The sequence below is a fragment of the Miniopterus natalensis genome, chromosome 13 (genome assembly GCF_054644295.1).
Source record: "Miniopterus natalensis isolate mMinNat1 chromosome 13, mMinNat1.hap1, whole genome shotgun sequence".
NCBI classification, from domain to species: Eukaryota; Metazoa; Chordata; class Mammalia; order Chiroptera; family Miniopteridae; genus Miniopterus; species Miniopterus natalensis.
The window spans coordinates 38,014,996-38,035,269 of record NC_142093.1 but is presented as its reverse complement, the minus strand read 5'-3'; the positions used below and the strand labels follow the sequence as shown (position 1 = coordinate 38,035,269).

At 37.7% G+C, this 20,274-nt stretch overlaps 1 protein-coding gene across 1 annotated transcript in view; it reads right to left on the bottom strand.

The window, feature by feature from the left end:
- ANTXR1 (ANTXR cell adhesion molecule 1) overlaps window positions 1-20,274 on the bottom strand; it is a 196,480-nt gene that overhangs the window by 146,970 nt on the left and 29,236 nt on the right. The window contains exon 4 of the mRNA XM_087823606.1: window positions 198-279. Coding sequence (XP_087679732.1) covers window positions 198-279 — 82 coding nt within the window. The remainder of the gene's footprint in view (window positions 1-197; window positions 280-20,274) is intronic.

Below are 20,274 nucleotides of genomic sequence, written 5' to 3'. Positions count from 1 at the left end.
AGGAGCAAGGACATTTCTTCAGTTCTTTTGGATAGTGTTATCAGCGTACAAGTTTACAGGGAAATCTTATTTTACTCTCTTGCCATTGGGTATTATTCAGTTCCCTTAATACATGAGCCTTATCTCATCAGCCATCCTTATGTTGATGTTTCCATGTTACACTTTGCGTTTGGAGTTGAAAATTGTTTTAAAATTACCCTTTCAAATCCTTCATGCATGTAAGTGTCTCCTCCTGGCAGGACCTTCTGGAGTTCTTCAAGGCCTTGACGAATCTGTTCTCTGAAATCCAAAGAAACCCTATTAGTCATATTAGAGCATTTTTTTACTGTGCTGTTGATAGTCATATGCATTAGTCTTTTTCTCATCTCCGTGGATAGTCTACATTGCCCCAGTGGTCCTCCAAAAAGCCTGTCAGAGGGAAAGTCTTTGTAGCACATTACCCATTTAGGGTCAGCCATAGCGCAGGATGAGTGAGATTTCAAGGACTGAGGGGAAGGATACTTTAGGAATCTCCATCTGCTCAGGAAATTCTTCCATTTCTTTTATTTTTGGAGAGAGAAGAATAAAGACAGAGAGACAGAAAGAGAGAAACATCAATTTGTTGTTCCCCTTATTTATTCATTCACTGGTCGGTTCTTGTATGTACCCTGACCTGGGATTGAACCCCCAACCTTGACACATCAGGATGATTACGCTCTAACCAACTGAGCTACTGAGCTAGGGCTTCCATTTCTTTAATAAGACAAAGTTTTCATTCTACTTTGGAAATGGGCCTTAAAATGCAACTGCTCCTAAGGGGACACACAGCAACTTAAACATCTTTATATCAAGATGCAAACAGCTCTTGTGAACCAGAAAGAGGTGAGTACCAAGAAGTCAGGGCAAGGCCACCACAAGGACCGCAGGTGGGAGGAGCAGGCGTCTGGAGTGAACTCTGTCATGCTCACAGTTGTGCCAAAGGAAACCGTGTAGTCAGCTTTAAAAACAAAAGTCTAGGCAATGTATGCTTTCCAGGACAACCAAGTGTTTTCTGTGGGCTGATGCCTGTGTTTTCTTACTCTGGTTGCTCACGGTGGCCTTGGGCAGGAAGAGGAAGTGGGTTATGGCATTAGGAAAGGGTCTGATTGAAAGTGGGAAACATGAATGGTCTGGGGATCAAATGGGATCTTTGTGGACCATTCTCTCTGGGATGTAAGATGTGTTCCTGTCTTTTAAATAGCCCCATACTGTGCTGAAAGGGCAAGACAGTATAATTTCTGTACAAACATTAGCCTTATTCATAAACTGTAAGCCTATGAAAAGTTCGAAATTACCTTCCTCTCACTGGGGTCTCTTTAGTGGCAGAGGGTGGAGGTGCTCTATTTAAATTAGGAAGGGAAACTTCTTTTGAGTAGGGAAAGAACCTAACACTTATTAGATGTCCACTACTCAAAGATTTGTTTTCATCCTCACAGTAACCACTCAAAGTGGTTGTCCTCATATTATAGGTGAGGCAACTTGGGTTCAGAGGAGTTAGAAGATCAGAGACTTGAATTCAAATCTGTATGACTCAAAAAGGCTTTCTACTCTGCCAAGCAGCCTCCTAGCAGACAATGGTGCTGGAGAAGTGGGAAGTTGTCATAATACTTGAACTAGTGAAGAGCAATAGCAATTTCTAATACCATCTGAGTACTTAAAGTGGGACAAGCAATGTTTGAAATACACCACACACACAATTAATTCACTTATGCCTTATAATAGCTCTATTTAATAGATAACACTGTTATTTCCATTTCAGAGAGAAGGAAACTGAGTCACAGAGAGGCTAAGGAACTTGCCAAAAGCCCCTTAAGTATTAAGTGACAGAGGTGGGATTTGAACCTAGAGGCTGTGTTCTCAATAACCATGATAAACTGTTTCTCTTTGGAAGGAAGGAAGGAAGGAAGGAAGGAAGGAAGGAAGGAAGGAAGGAAGGAAGGAAGGAAGGAAGGAAGGAAGGAAGGAAGGAAGGAAGGAAGGAAGGAAGGAAGGAAATTTACTGCGGTCCATTCTGGCAGGATGTCTAATGCAAAATTAACCTTTTGTTAAAACTGATGTAATGGGGTAGCCATGGGTGAGGCTGGATCACCAGGCTGTTGAAGGGTTTAAAAGACAAACTGAAAAGGGGTTAACCTGAGCCTGCCCCTGGCCTGGGCGACAGATGCTTTGCAGGTGGAAAGTGACTTTGGGAAATACACTGACTATTGTTTGATTACCTTTTATCAGCTGCCCAAGTCAAAAACTGAAAGCCTTCCTTGACCCTCCACCTCGGCTCTCCTCTCTCCTTACGTTGCCCTACATAATCTATCATCAAATTCCATTAGTTCTACTCTAGAGTATGTGGGTTTTTTTATGTTTTTTTTTTTTTTTTGGTTTCAGAGAGAGGAAGGGAGAGGGAGAGATAGAAACATCAATAATGAGAGTCATTGATCGGTTGTCTCCTGCATGCCCTTCGCTGGGGATCGAGCCCACAACCCAGGCATGTGCCCTGACTGGAAATTGAACCATGACCTCTTGGTTCATAGGCTGACGTTCAACCACGGAGCAACATTGGCCGGGCCCTTAGTTCTACTCTAAACATATCATGAAACTTTTCTATCTCTTCTCCTGATGCCATGGTCTAAGCCACCATCACCTCTTAGACCACTGGGAAAGTCACTGGCTATCTTTCGACTGCCCTCTTGCCCTTCTTCCATTCATTCTCCACATGGAGGCCAGAATGTTTTTAAAATATCAACCAAAACATGCCATTTATTTCCCTGCTCATAACCCTTCAATAACAGTCAATTACACTTGGGATAAAATCCCCAAATCTTGCCCTGGCCTGCTAGTGCCTACCTGGAATGGCTCCCTGGCCTCCCTATTAGCCATATCAGCACCACTCCACCTCCACTCTCTGCACTCGAGCCCCTCTGGTTCTCCTATATGTCCTGTTTTGGTCTCCACTATATCTTCTGTGTTTACTACAGTACCAGGAACATTCTAGACATTCAACAAATATTTACTGAAGAGGTGAAAGGGGGGAACAGACGTCTCAACCATCCTGCAGAGAGGGCAACCGTGGGGGCAGAGATTAGCTTTACTTGGCCATGTGCAGAGAGGCCAGGCAGGAACCTACCTGGTAACTGACCTTAAGTCTGTGCCCATGTGGTGGTTATAAACCATTCGCTATGTTATACTTCTTTACATTACCCCAATATTTCGTAAATCCCATCAAAAGCCATAGTTTAACTTCAACCCTGTTGCTTGGTAATGAAACAGGGCATATATCTGTGCATTAGAAAGAAAGGGGAGAGTAGTGTCTTCCACCAAGTCCACCATTGGGAAGGCAGAGGGTGGCACTGGCAGTCATCTGGTAGAGGGCAGCTTGGTCCTGCAGGCTGACAATTTAATGAAGGTAATCACAGTGACAAGATGGCATGGGGTGAGGCTGGGATAAGAGGGTGAGGCTGGGATGGGAAAATTGGAGTTTGCTCTTGAACACATGAAAGTGGTACCACAGAACCTTCAGAATAACTGGGGGACACTATGGAGGAAGGAGCTAAATTCTGACAATTAGTGGGGAGGAGATTGGACATTTAAAGGTAAATGTGAAAAAAGTAAATGTGGTCTTACTCTTGGTCATGGACTAGTGAGGTCTGGGATATATTGGTAACACTAAAATTGGAATATTGGGTTAAGACAGAAGCTTTAAAAAGAGGGTTAAAAAAAGCATATTAGGGGAATGGAAAAGGTTCCTTGGCTTCACTGTATTCTTTTCCTGCCAAATAAAGTCTGGGAACTGGGGTGTTTTCTCTGAGCCTATTTCCTTTTCTTTATAAGTATTTTCTTGAGCTTTCTATTTTTTGTTACCAGAACAAGCAAAGGCTGGTTTGGAAGCTGTCCTTATTCTTGATGCTTTGTGTCTGGCAAGATATTAAGTCACTAGTCCCAAGCAGTGCTCATAGCCTCCCAGATACCACCCTGACTTCTCCAAAGATCAAATGACTTATGGCCCTACATCCCCATTCCCTGCCCCTTCTCTATGTACCCACAACATCTAAGCAAACAAAACAGATGGTTTCATGGGAATGGTGGGTTCATTTCAATTCTGGGACAATGAAACTATTGATAAGGGCCTATTTTTTTTTTTTTTTTTTTTTTTAGCTCTCTTAGAAATGGGAGAAAATTGGGAGAGAGATCTGTTAAAGGGGGTGATAAGAACCTCTCTGATGACTTGGTTATTACCAAATGAAATGTTATCTTCCTGGGAAATGAGAGGTCAGGAATCCTATGAAGGCAGGCTGCTATTAAAGAGTCTCCTGTTTTCCTTGGTGGTTGCACATGCCTGCCAATGTTCTTACTTAGAAGTTAAGGGTTCTCAGGCCACATGTCTTGTGTTCCTTTTGCAACCCCTGCAGCACTTAATTATGGGCCTAGAGAAGGTGATATGTTGTTGAATGAATGGTCCTGGTTTGGGCACATTCATCAATCCATTCATTAATTTCCACAACTATTTATTAAGCATGGTAACCCAGCACTAGTCTGGTTTATAGGGACGGGAGGTGGGGTTGAGGAGAAGTGGGACAGTGTCTGCTGGACTTACTGTTGGCCCTGGGAATTTTCTACACTTCATGAAGATTACTTTTTGAGATTCCAGCTGTGTCGGGACATTTGGATATTTGTTGATGAAAACATGAAAGGATGAACATAAGCATGTCAAGAAGCACTTGAATAAGCATTTATCCCAAGTATCCCAGTGATGCACCTACTGCAAAACCCTTCTTGGGTTATGCAATGTCTACCACATTTTCAGTCTATAAAAACAGCCTCCACCACCCCCTCAAATAAGCCAGCATCAGCTTTGCATTGCTGACTTCTTGCCTCCAATAAAAGAGCCTCTGTGGAGCTGGACTTTTCTCAAAAGCCCTGCAGTTGCTGCCTTTGCAGCCTCAACTTATATAGTAAACAAACATCACTGCTTATTACCACTAATGCTGCATTCACATTTCCAGATGACTTTAGGACTCTAGCATTGCCTACCAAAAACACGGAGCGAACAAAACAGTAAAACATAGATTAAAGACATGTTGCTACTACTTTTGGAATCATGAAATTCCACAACCAACTGTAATCATTTGTTTATAATATATATAAACCATAGCCTCTTTGGGACTTTTCCTAAGAATAGGCCAACATGATTAATGACATGAAGATACATATTGAACCAATGATCATTATATATATTTATCCTCACCCGAGAATATGTTTATTAACTTTAGAAAGAGAGGAAGAGAGAGAGACAGAAACATCCATGTAGGAGAGAAACACCGATTGGTTGCCTCCTGTAGGCATCCCGACTGGTGTTGATCAAACCTGCAGCCCAGGTGTGTGCCCTGACTGGGAATCAAACCCACAACTTTCTGGTGTACAGGATGACACTCCAACCAACTCAGCCACCCGTCCAGGGCTTTATATATTTTTAAATGAGGTATAATTTATGTACAGTAACATGCAAAGATATTTACTCATTTCCTTTGCAATTGTTGAATTTATTTCTATAAAGTTATTCATGATAGTTCTTTATTATCTTTTAACATTTGTAGGATCTATAGTAACATCCTCTCTTTGGTTCTGCAGTTCCTTTATGGATTGTAATATTCCTCTTTATCATATACTACCATAAGTTAATATTATAACACTTCTCATATAATGGAAGAAGGCTTTAATATTATACTTTCACATAATCCCTTCTCATTCTTCGTGCCATGACTGTCATGTATTTTACTTCTATGTATGTAATAAACTCCAAAACAGTGTTATTATTTGTCCTTTTATGAAATTCAGAAAATACTTATTTCTGTTACTCTTCCTTTTTTCTTTTGTAGATCTAGTTCACCTGGTATTTTCCTTCAGCCTGAAGAATTCCTTTAGCATTTATTTTCTTGTAGTGCAGATTTGTTGGTGATGATTCTCTTAGGGTGTTTTTTTTTCCCTCCTCTGAAAATGTTTTAATCTTGCCTTCAGTTTTAAGGATATTTTCACTGGATATAAAGTTCTAAGTTGACTTTATTTCCTTAAGATTTTAACCTTTTGTCCTCTGGATTGCATGTTTTTTTTTCCCTTCTGATGAAAAGTAAGTGATATTCAGTGTTGTTCCTCTGTTTGGAATATGTCTCTTCTCCTTCCCCTCTGACTGTTTTTAAGATTATGTCTTTATTCTGGTTTTCAGAAATTTGACTATGAAGTACTTAGGTGATACTTTCATTGTATTTTCCCTGTTTGGGATTCTTTAAGCTTCTTGGATCTGTGTGTGAAATACTATGTTTTATATCCCAAATATGCATACATTTGACCAGTTGATATTATCCCACAAATTATAGACCTGATTCATACTCCTTACCTCCTGATCTTTTCCATTTCTCTCTTCCAGTTTAGATAATTTATATTAACTTGTTTTTAAGTTCATTAATCCATTTTCTGTTGGTATTGTATTTTTCAGTTCCACAGTTTTCACTTGGTTCTTTGCGATCTTTTTTTTTTTTTTTTTTTTTTTCTGATTTCTCATGTCTTCTTACACTATATTCACCATTTTTGTTAAATTCTTTAAAATGTCTATAATAGTTGCTTTAAACTCTCTGTCTGCTACTTCCAATAATTGAGTCATCTGTGGTTTGCTTCCATTTTCTTGATTATGGGTCACGTTTTCCTACCCTTTTTCATGTTTTATAATCTCTTAATTTGTATTTCAGACATTACGCAGGAAAAAAGCAAGTGGAAACTTAGGTATAACATTGTTTTGTTTTGTTTATTTACTGAGGAGTGCAAGCTTTTTATCACGAGGGACTGATTATTTAGATCCTCCTTGAGTTAGGTTGAGCTTGGGTGGGGCCACAGCTTTAATTAGAGTGTGTTCCCTGTTAGTAATCCAACTCTCAGCATTTTGCCCTGTCCTGCCCTTATGGTCTTTTCAGTATTTGAGCTGTAGCTTCTTATATTTTTGCTTGATCTTTAGATTTAACCCTGGTAGGACTCTGGAACACAAGCAACACAAAAATCCATGAGATTATGCAATTTCCCTCTACTCTTCAGCAGCTTCTCCAGTGCTACTTTCTTGGAACAATGCAGAAAAGAGGTGTGGGTGAGGCGGTAGAATTGCAAGGCTGATAGATTTCTCTTCTCATTTGGGGCTCTTTCAGATAATCTATTCCTCTGGCAAACATTGTTGTCTAAGGTTCAATTGGCTTTTCTTCCTCTCTGCAGAGTCTCTGTCCATGGCTGACCTACTTTTCCAACTGCCCATACCCAGACCAAGCATCCACCCCCAAGAATGGAAGCTTCTGCAGATCTCTGCTCAGCTCTAAAGAGGTTGTTTCTCTGTAATTCAGTTCATCAGTGCTTCCTGTGTGTCTGCTGGCCCCATAGAAACATATGACTTCTATTATGCATGGACCTTTCTGGTTGACCATGGAAATGAAGGTTTTTCATATCCTAACTAGAAGCACGCATACTGTAAAGTCTTTTTCTAAATGTTTGTGACTACACATTTGTCTCAAATCAGGCAGAAAAATGCTACTGACTGATTACTGGCATATAAATATACTTAAGTATCTCTCATCTTTGAAAAATTAATCCTCTCTGACCCTACATCTCCCTCCGGCTACTGACCAATTTATTTGCATTCCTCTTCATTACACAGCTTCTTGAAAAAGTACTCATTTTCCCACTCATCTGTCTTTCCTGGTGGAGACTTTCTTCAAATGGAGTGATCTTTTGCTATCTTTCACAGTGAATGAGAGAGACTACAAGATTTGTTAGAAGCTCTATATGCATGGTGGGGCATACCGATTGGTGGATGACCAGCTTTTGTCAACAGGCTTTTTTGTTGAGCATATGTAACTTTTTTCCCTTTCAGAGAGACTTATTTCTACAGTGAAGCAGTTTTCAAACTCTTTCCTTGGGTGTTTGGACAAGGAGGAGAGCTAGAAGTAGCAACGTTTGTTATGCAGATGTCTATATAATCTCCCAAGTCTGATGTCTTACCATAAAACCATTCTTGTCTTGTTTAATTTTGCCAGAGAATATACTTCTCTTCTCTGGTGGAGCTACAGAAAGGGTAACTTTCAAAATGTAGTGGAGGTGGGTGCTTCTGAAGGTTGAATAGCTTCCTCAGATAAACTTGTAAACAATTTCCAATTTTCATCATGTAGCCTTCCCTTGGCTTTTACAGTATCTGACAGTTCCAGTTTTTGAGCTTTCCAGGGTTCTGCAAGGCTTCAAGTCTTGTTTCTCTTCTGCAAGATTATATCTGACTTTTCTCCACACTTCTTACATTATTTGTCACTCCTCTGTCTTCTTTCTGTCCTCATATATAGTGTTTTAATGATTGAACTATTTCTTAGTTTCTTCAACGATGGTCTTTGTGGTTTTGTTTCACAGTCTCCTGGTTTGGGGTGCTTTTTGTGATACAAAGGGCCAAAAATGTCTCTACACCTCATTTTAAAATGGAAATCCATCACCTTTCAACCCATTTGGCTCTCCCTTTTGTCTCCACAACTCTGCTGAAACTGCTTTTGTCAAGGTCACCAGCGATCTCCCCACTGCCAATCCATGGTCACTTCTCTGGCTTCTTATTACTCAGCGTCCTACAGCAACAGACACAGTTAACCTTTCCCGCAATTTAAAATCCTTTCTTTTCTTCATTTCCATTACAGGATATTCTCTCCAACTCCCTCTTCAGTTGTTCTTTCTCATATTTTTGTGTAGGCTTTTCCTTTTCTTCTAGAACTCTAAAAACTGGAGGGCCCCAGGGCTCAATTAGATCTCTTCATCCTCACACCTACATTTTTAAGGTAATTTCATTCTTCTCAAGACTTTGGAGGAAGATAGACTTGAAATTTCATCCTAGTTCTGCCACTTCCTAGGCATTTCAACTTCAGATTTCCCAAATGTAAAATGAAGGCGTGGAACTGTTAAGATCCACCAGCTCCCCTCCAACTCAGAATGGTGCATCCGACTTTATATGGGGGTGAAAGAGTGAGTAGAAACAGAACCCAAGCATTGGCTGGGAAGTGGAGAGGCCACACTTGGCAGATAGGAGTAGTTCATGATGCGACATGGGGTTAAGTGCAGACCAGTAACTGAGATTCATGAAGAAAAGCCCGTCAAGTAATTTCCAAAGGTTTCAGCCTAAGCTGGCATAAAGGACAGGAGTGATGGTTTAATCACAGGGCAATGTGATGAATTTGTTCAAACTCCTCTTTATACAGCTCTGTTTTGGTTGGTTACTCATTTGTACAATGGTTTCCACCATGCATTTCCTATGGCACCACTTGGCTTCTGAAACAAATCCTTGTAAGATATTCCCCATCACTAACCTTTTTCCCCAGTTGAACCATATTTTGCAAGAGATGGGAGTGGTAGAAAGTGGGCTCTATATCCAGGGCTGCCCAAATATATAGCTTCCTTCCATGAGAACCTTCAGTTTCATGCTCTTTTCAGTTCAATAGGGACTGGTTCTCTCTTGGTGCTGGTGGCATATAAAATGTTCAGGTTGATATAGTTGAGCTCAGTACTACTGACCACAATGAGTGTTTGGAGAGGCGTAGGATAGAGTGGCACTCTGCCAAGTCCTGTGCAACAGAGACTGTGGAGCCCACCCTCTTGGATGAAGGCTGAAAGCGGAAAGCCCTAGGGTAGATGATCTATTTTGGTGAGATCACAGCTCTTTAGTACAGGCTGGTGGAGGCTGCAGTTCTCTCCAAAGAACTTCCCTATCACCCTTTGGAGCAATATTGGGCTGTAGGTGAGAGTCGGCAGAAGTACACGAGGTCCATGCCAGATAATCCAACCCACAAGTCATACATGGACACAGTCTATCTGAGAAGAAGAGTTGGAGGATCATACTAGACACTGGGAGAATGTTGGGCAAAAAGAACTCTTACAAATAACTAGTGGGAGTATGAACTGATGCAGCCCCTTGGAAAACAATTAAATCACGCCCAGTGAAGTTACATATTCACAGATTGTAAGACCTAGTAATTCAATCCCTAGTTGTGTATCACAAAGAAATTCTTGCTTCTGACCCCCACCCCTTCCCAGGAGACAGGTATAAGAATGTTCATTGCAACGTTATTTATAATAGCAAAAAGTTAAAAGCAAACTAACTGCCTCTGAGTAAGAGAAGAGATAAGTACATGATGGTACATTATTATAATAGAACCTGATGCAATAGAAAAGTACACATCAGTTTAAATGAACCAAACACAGCTACATGTATCTACATAGAAAAAGTCTCAGGAACATAATGTTAAGCATAAAAAGCAAGTTCAAGAAAAATACGTTCAATATGACCATTCGTTATAAAATTTAATATGAGAAAAATACAATATATTGGTCATGGGTGTATAAAAATATACAACATCCTTTAAAATGATAAACCCCAAATTCAGGATAGTGATTGTCTCTGATGAGGAAAGAGAAAGGCGAGTGTACACAGGGCATGTTAATACCTGTAACATCTTATTTCATTAGCATTGTGGTGGATAATGACTGTTCATTATTCTTTGTACACTTTCGTTGCACTCAAATAATGAATAATTTAAAAAAATTGTTGAGGGTGAGTAGCAAAAGCTGAACCTGTAGTTCACGAAGAGGCATCGCTAAATCTAAGGTTCGAGTCCACGCCTGGGGCTGAGGCAGGTGACGGACAAGCAAGGTGCTTCGGTCATGGACCTGCCTGACGCTGACCGATAGTGGAGGTGATTTTGTTGGGTCAAAGAAAATCTCTTGGTTTTGTCTGTCCAGCTTCAGATATAGAAACCCTACCTACCATATTTTGGTTCTGTTGACTACTTCTGAAGTTTGCCTTGCTGGCTTCATCAGACAAGAATATTTCTGAGTGCTGCTCTGTCAATTGTTATCCTTTAAATGTATTTTCCACATGAGGGATAGTAGGTGAGGAAGGGAAGTAACTTTCCTGAGTCCCTGTGCTGTGCCAGGGTCTTTGCTGGGCACTTTTTATGCATTAATTCACAAAAGTGTCACAACAACACCATGCAGTGGGCATTATTATCTTTGTTGTACGTATGAGAAAACAGATCCAGAGGAGTGCAGTAACACATAGGTGCTGGGGGACCCGACTGGAACCCAGAATGGTCCTGGTACAAAGTCTGACTTGTGCTACTTACATCTGTGGTGTCCAAAACAGGGGTGGGACAGTGTGCTATACCCAAAGACACAGGGAACATACATAATATACATAGACATTGTTTGTTTGTTGTTCGTTTATTTTCTGGACCATAAATTGTACTCCAAAATTTGAGAAAGAACTCAACGTGATTTTTATATAAACTCAAACTATGGAATAAGATACAAATGCACATGCATTTTTTAAAATGAAAGGGTGTTAAGAGAATTTTCTTGCTTTCAATAAACGACTTCAAACTATAGCCTAGGACCCCCAAGGACACTTTTACTTTCTTCTACTAACAGGGGTACTTCAGAGAACAAGCCTGAGAAGCGCTGGACCACACGACTCTCACAGATTGGTCTGTTCCCAGCCCCGCTGAATTGCTTCAGGGTGGGTTCTTCTTACCATCACTGAAACTCAGTGGGAGGAGCCCTTAGAGAATTACTTCTAGAGACATTGCCTGGGCGCTCCTGTGTGGAAGAGGTTGCCCTGGAGCCATCAGGCAAGGGAAACGCTAACTTTTATGTGGCCTCATGCTCAAGCAGAATTTTTTACCTACACACCTCTATGCTAAACACTTCAGAGAAGGAGGTAGGCCAGGCAGAGTTGGGGACACACTCTTTGAATTACTGTTGGATATGCTCTGATGATTTGAGTGTGTGTGGGGGGGGTGGGTGGGGGGTTTCCAGGAGGATTTGGGGTAATTCCTGAGCTGTTTGTCAAAACCCCAACCACCACCACAATAATAACAAGGCCACTTGCTATACGCCTGGGGTTGTTAATGCTTCCAGCAGCTCCATGAGGCAGGGACTATCATATTCATTTTATAGGTGAAAACAAGAGGCACGGAGAGGTAAGGAACTTGCTCATGAACTCAGGCCCCATGCTATCGTCTCTCAATCAACAGGACAGGAGATAAATAAATGCTCCGCTCTATGCCTCTTAATTTGTCAGCAAATCTTGTACTTCAATGGAAAGTACCTCAAAATGGAACAAATCCCAGTTCTTTCAAGCACGCAGTATCTGAGGACTTTTTCTCTCTCTTATTTTAAATTTAGAAAAGGCTTTTAGAACTGTCTCTTGGGAACGACAACCTGTAATCATTCTGCTCCAGGAATCAAGTGGTGTGTTCAGAATATGTCATTTTCCCCTGTGACACTAATGGCAAAACCACACTCCCAACCAAACCAGAAGATGACTGAGAGGGATAGAGGAGTGTGGTCTCTTGGTTTCCACTCAGCAGTTTGAGCCAAGCGTTCTTGGCGTTCACTGCAACTCCTTAAGCAGTAAGCAAGACGCTTAACCTCTTCACCCCATCTGCGAAGTGCCGATGCTACCTCTTTGCCTCTTTGTGAGGGATACTTCCAAGCTGAAGTTGTCAAAAGGCCACGAAGATAAAACGTCTAGAAGGCATATGTTCCCAGGGAACTGTTTTTCTGGAAGAAGCCAGAGGGTTTGGGGTGGTGAATTGTGAATTGGATTTTGTTTTTAACTTAAAGCTATATGTAATAGTAAAATTGTGGGAAACCCTGTAGTACAGTGGTTGAGGGTATGGACATTGGGGCCATGATGCCTGAGTTCAAATCCAGATTCCTACACTTTTACAGCAGAGTGGCCTTCAGCCTTCTCTGACTCGGTGTCCTCATCTATATAATATATATAATAAATAATATAGTTCCCATAACAACCTTACAGGGTAGATATTATCATTTTCTCTAATTATAATTGAGAGAAAAATTCTAGGATATTGGTATATAATAAACCATTAATAAAAGGTTGTAAATAGACTCATACGAATGCATATGTATTTATGCATTTGCACATATACATAGTGCTTGCTTCCATTTAATTATTCCACAGATAAGAAACAAGAGAGCAGCATGCATACACATGCAGTGAACATGCAGGCTATTGAATGTAGTAGGAAAAACAATCGCTGGATTTAAAGATTTTCATTTTGTGAGTTTAAAAAAATTCTACTGCCCCTGGCGACTTATATGAATTTGGGCACATAATTCAATCTCACTGAGAATGATTTTGCTTAGTGAAATGAGGTGTGCTGGATAAGATAAAATAATTCTTTGACTTGTTGTTTTGTTATGCTTTGTTTTATAATCTTGCAAAGTTTGGCGAAATTTTCTGTTAAAGATAGTGAACTGGGTCTACACATTTAACCCTCCTTTCTGTCTAAATGATGTAGGAACAGCTAAACTAGCATAATAGGGGAAAATGTTTTTCACTGCTGGAAAATAGGTAAGGATGCCATATACATGCTAGACACTTGGAAGAATTTCTGCAAAACTAGAGCTGTTGACATCACGGTGAAGGAAAGACCTACTAGCCTGGAATTCCAGGGCATGAGAAGAAAAGCCTGTGGTTGGTGGTGGGATAAATTCTTAACACAGGGATCCAATGTCTCTATACCTGACCATTTTCCTTTGGCTTCAGTTTCTTCCCTACCTTGGACATACTACTGGGTCTTCAGCCTTTCCAGGAAAAAAATTACATTATGTACGTCTAAATTTTCCTGTCTTCTTTAGCCTGGAATCTTCACATTTTCAATAAAGATTTACATGATGTCTGACAGAACTTATCCCAAAACCCAGTACTGAAAAACTTAATTGTTTCTCTTTTGATTTACTATCCTATGGAAATGCCTCAGAAGTTAGGAAGAAAAGGACCAATTTAAGGAATCTGAGAAAATTTCCCTTTTGAAATTAACTCATGTAAGAAACATACAATTCTAATTCATACTCATAATGAAGATATTCCATCTCTAACGCAATAGCGAGGTGCCACACACACACACACACACACACACACACACACACAAAGGAAAAATTCAGAATCAGGAAAATATTCATAGAGGTGGAGGACATTATTTGTCAGTTAAAAAATGAAATGGCACTAAAAATATAGAACATTGATGAAATAAATTAAAGGCATAAATAAGTGGAAAGACAGTCCCTGTTCATGGATCAGAAGACTGAATACAGTAAGGATGACAACATGATCCAAAGGGATCTATGATTCAATGTAATCCTTATTAAAATTCCAACGGCATTTTGCAGAAATAGAAAACCTTATCCTAAAACTCATATGGAATCTCAAGGGACCCCAAATAGCCAAAACAATCTTGATTAAGAAAAGAAGTTGAAAGACTCACACTTTCTCATTTCAAAACTTGCTACAAAGCCACAGGAATAAAAACTGTGGGACCGCATAAGGACAGACATAAGGACCAATGGAATAGAATAGAGAACCCAGAAATCTGGTCAAGTGACTTTTGACAAGGGCATCAACCATCCAATGGGGAAAAGACAATTTTTTCAACAAATGGTGCTGGGAAAACTGGATATCCATTTGCAATAGCATGAAGCTGGACCCTTATTTTAAATCACATACAAAAATTAACTCAAAATGGATCAAGAGACTAAAAGTGAGAGATAAGACTCTTAGAAAAAAACACAAGGCAAAAGTTTTATGACATTGGGTTTGGCATATTTCTTGGGATATGGCATCAAGTATAGGTAACAAAAGAAAAATTAGATAAATTGGACTCCATCAAAATTAAAAACATTTGCATCAAAGGACACTATCAACAGAGTGAAAAGGTAACCCATAGAATGAGAGAAAATACTGGCAAATTTTATATATTAGTTAAGGGATTAATATCCAGAATATATAAATAACTCTTAGAACTCAACAACATTTAAAAAGAACCCAATTAAAAAATGGGCAAAAGACTCGAACAGACATATTTCCAAAGAAGTTATACAGATGTACCAATAAACACATGAACAGGTATTCAACATCACTAATCACTAAGGAAATACAAATCAATACCACAATGAAGTAGCATTTCACACTCAATAGGATGGTTGTTATAAAAAAACACACACCCAGAATATAACAAGTGCCAGAAAAGATGTGAAGATAGTGGAATCCTTGTGGGTTATTGGTAGAAATACAAAATGGGACAGTATGGTGATTCCTCAAAAATCAAACATAGAATTACTATATAATCCAGCAATTCCATGTCTAGGTATAAGCCCAAAAGAATTGAAAACTGAAACCTGAACAGATATTTACATGCCAATGTTCATTGCAGAATTATTCCCAAAAGACAAAAGATGGAAACAACTGAAAAGCCCATTGACAGATGAATGGGTAAATAAAATGTGGTATATACATACAGTGGAATATTGCTCTGCCTTAAAAAGGAAGGAAATTCTAATACATGCTACAACATGGATGAACCTTGAAAACATGCTAAGTGAAACAAACCAGGCACAAAAGGACAAGTATTACATGACTCCGCTTATATGAGAAATCCAGAGTAGGCATATTTTCTAACATTCATGGACAATAAACAAATTTTAATCATAAACTAGTCCATCAACAAAATTATTAAATTTTAAAACAAGAAATTATATAAATCACATTTTCTGAAAAAAAAATGCAATGACTAGAAATTGGGGAAAAAATTAGTGTGAAAACTGTGAAATACTTGTATTAAATCCAATATAAAATTATAAATGTAAACTATTTAGAACTTAACAATGAGAAAGATACATGTCAGAGTGTATGATATTTAACAAGAATGAGGTTTAGAGTATAGTTTATATTCATAATAACTTTTATTATTAAACAAGGAATAAATAAACATAATGAATAAACTTTCAATTCAAGGAGCCAGAAAAAGAGATGAAATAAAAGATAAGAAGCAGAAGACAGGAACTAATAATAGTAAAAGAATGAAATAATGAATCATAAAACAAAACAAATATACAAGAGAATTGATGAGTAAGTTTAAGAGACAAACCATTAAGCAATTTGAATGGGAAAAAAAAGAAAAAAAACTTTTACATGATGCAGGAAAAGAGATATAACCACAGATACATAAGAAATTTTGAAAACTAAAAAAGTATGTTATAAAATTAAAATATCAATACGTTGGTAATTTCTACCACTTCTCAAGGTGAAAAATATGGTAACAATAAGTCACTTAAGAATTTAAGGTAACTGTCAAAGAACTGCTTTACTAATGATTTGGGCTTAGATTGTTTTCCTCTGAGTAGTATTAAACCTTGAACAAACACATACTTTCTATATTAGTTAAGATATTCAGCTTGTGAAAAGACTGCCAATTCATTTTTCTAAACTCGCATAACCCTCTTATCCCTAGGGTGACAAAGATAGTATAAAATAAAATTCCTGAACACTCTTAATATTAAATGTTGATAAGTAATATCTTCAGGCTTATAGTAAATCAAATCCAGAAATATAATGAAAGAACAAACCATGATAAATAAAATTTATTCCATGAGTGTAAAGTTAATTTTTTATCAGGAAACTTTTTTATTTAAAATTTTCAAATGGACAAGACAAAGATAATGAAAGAAGAAAGCTATAATTATCTTGATATGACCAAAAGGCATTTAATAAAATTTAACATTTATTTCATACAAAAAATTTTAAATAAATTTGGAAGAGTAATTCCTTAATATAGTAGATAAAATATCTGTATGAAGTCAATATCCAATAAAGTACATAATTAAGAAACACAAACCATTCCCGTTAAAGTCATTCCCATTAAAAGTTGAAAATTTTAGCCAATGTAATAAGACACACAAGAAGATACAATAGCTATAAATGTTAGAAAAGAGAACAGGAGTTATCATTAATTACAAATAGTACAATTGTTTTTACCAGAAAACCACTCCAAAATTAACTGGAAAGTGTTGGAACTAGTAAAATGTTTCACTAAAATGATGGGATAAGAAATAAATTTATAAAACCTATAGTTTTCCCCCAAGCCAGTTTTCTGAACAACTTCGGGATCATAAGCCTCTTCTGATACAAACTACAGTTTCTCTGACTTGCAAATTTAAAAAATTTCGTGGAGTTCAATAAAAGCCCATGGACTCCCAAATTATAGGTTAACTGCTCTATAGTGAATAGTAATTTTAAAAATACAACAGAAAAGAAATTATTCACAGTGGAAACAAAAGTTTAAAGTGCCTAGAAATAAACTTAGGAAACACTGTATGAGACTGATCTGAAGAAAAGAACAAAACCTTACTGAGGGACATAAAGAAGTGTTAGCAGATATAGCAAAAATGCAATGCGATTTTGCTAAGGTTATTATGTATTGTTCATACAATTCAAGTGAAAAATCACAAGAATATTTTGGAACATAATAAAAATTATTTAAAATACACACTGTAAAACACAACATACAAAACAAAACACTAAACACCAGGGAAAATTTCACCCAACATTAGAAGTGAGGAATCACTGGTCTTCCAGATGTTAAAACTGATTAATTAAAATATGTAATTTGGTTCTAGCATAGGGACGGAAATGTATTACATCAGAATAGAAAACCTAGCAGTGGACCCAAGTTTATGAAAGGGTTTAAGTTTTCACATTGGTAGCAAAAGACAATTCAGCAAATGGTGCTAGAAAAATTGGCTAAACACTTGGAGAAAAAAATTATTCATCTTGGCCTTATCCCATACATCAGAAAAAATTATAGAAGTAATTAGCTAAACATAAAAAAATTACAGAATATACTGTAAGTAAAGATAGTCATAAAAAGGACAATAACAGCCTACTCACAATAATGAATACTGGTGCTAAATTTCTGAATAAAATACAGAAATAGAATTCAGCTCTACATTAAAATAATAATATATTACAACCAAGTGTAATCATAAATGCAAGAATGATCCAATATACAAAAACCTTCTTAATGCATTTCACTGTATTAGTAGGTCAAAGAAAAAATATGATCATCTCAATAACTGCCAAAAATGCATTTGATTAAATTTAATATCTATTCCTGATTTCTTTTAAATTGTTGGACTTCCTTGACATGATCTCATTTCCAATGATGAAACATTCAAAGTATTTCAATTAAGATCAGGAAAAGACATGCAGGGAGTTTTAAGGAAATTATATGCAATAATTAACATTAAAATGATTAATTTGAAGAGTACTTAAATTAACATTATATCCTTTATTGTGCTAATGAAGAAGCCTAAAAAATTTGTTAAAATTTGTCAATTGCTTTGCAAACTGATGAAGCTAAGAAATCTTGGAAGAGCAACATGATGTAATGCAAAGCACATGAGTTGGACAGAATCCAGAATCAGAATACTAGTTCTGCCATTTTTATTATTTGCCTTTAGCAAGTTGTCTAAATTTTCTAAATCTCAGTGTCACTACCTGTAAAATTAAAGTAAACAGCAGGTAAAATGGAGCAAACTTGTCACTAGCCATCTCTCCTGCTGATTATAACAAAACTCTGCACAAAATAAAAAAGCAAACACACAAGGGCTCTGAAAAGTAAACAAAGCAGGTGGATTAAGGCAGTCTGTTAAAACTTGGAGAAACCACTCACACATAGATGAATTCAAATTTTGTTTTGCCCTTTTCTCTCATGTCTTTAACCTGAGTATGGGTCTCAGTACATGGCAGTGGCCTGGAATGTCACCTAAAAGGCGCAGAAGCCCCCATATTTCTGACCTCTGGCGAAAGGGGAACTTGTGGTTCAAAGAATTTGGAGAGAATCTCCATTTTTATTTCTCTTGTGTTACTCCTGGTTTTGCCCCAAGGGTGGCCTTAGTAGAGAACTATACACAGCAATGTGGTGGCCAAAACTCCAGGAGAAACCTCATTTTTCTTGCTAGAGGACTTGGAAAGAGGGGCCTCAGTGGGTAAGACAGTGCTGGGGAATTCTGGAGAGGACAGAGCTGGAGAAGGGAATACCTCTAATTCTGTGTATGAAGCTGTGTAAGTCCCAGGTTCATCTTGAGCTGCACATGTGGAGGACAGACCCAATGCAGCTTAGCAAAGCTTTTAAAAATGGAACCAAAATAAAAACCACCACCCACAGAAGAAGTGATAGAACTTGTGGTCTGAATCTAACCAGGGTGATTTCTTACTAAAGCAAGCAAAGAAAAAAAAATCAACATTTTCTAGAGGATTTGAATATGACTCAGAATCTGAACAACATAATATTACAAATTTCTAGGATATAATCTAAAATTACTCAACATACAAAGCACCTAGAATATGTGACCAATTCTTAAGGGAGAAGACAAATAAGATGGGAATCCTGAGCTGTTGGAATTAATAAAGAACTTAAAGCAGTTATAATAACTATGTTGCATGAGGTAATGATAAACACACAAAAAATAAATAGAAAGATAAAAGTTCTCAGCAGAGAAATAAAAAAATTAAAAACAACCAAATGGACATTTTGGGACTAAAAAACACAGTATCTGCAGTAAAAAATTAAATTAAATAAATGAGCTCAATGGCTGAGTGGAGATGACAGAGGAGAGAGTCAGTGAACATGAAGATAGATCGATGGAAATAATGTAATCTGAAGAAGAGAAAGAAGAAAGATTGAAGAAGAACTGAACAGGGACATGTGGAATCATATCAAAAGGTCTAATACTTGTGCCATTGGAGTCCCAGAAGGAGAGGAGAAAATGACTAGCATATACAAAATATGCAGCAAATTCCCCAAATTTGGTGAAAGACATAAATTTATGGATTCAAGAAGTTCAGCAAAGCCAAAATAGGATGAACTCAAAGAAAACCATGCTCAGACACTCATAGTCAAACTGCTGAGAATTAAGGATAAAAAATAATCTTGAAAACAGATAGTGAAAAATGGCATATTACACATTAAACAATGAATCAAACAAATTACCAGAGACTGCTTTATAAATTGAAGCAATAATGGTTGTATAGAGGTAGATAAGAAATAGTACATAAAGTGCTTAGCAGATAAAAGACACAAATGATAGTTATTATTCAAACAGTAAATCTACATTTTGTCACATTATATTTATTTTCCATTCTACTTTTTCAACCTTCTCATAGTTTCCCCTATGTGATTTGATCCCCAAGAATTGGATACAATATACCTTTGATATTATTTCTTTTGATTTACCCCAAATATTTGCTCTTGTTGAAATGAGAGTCTCTGCTAATTCATGTTTTGTTCTTAAACAAGTTTTTAAAACTGTATGTTTCCTCAATTATTACATATAATAATGCATCTTTTA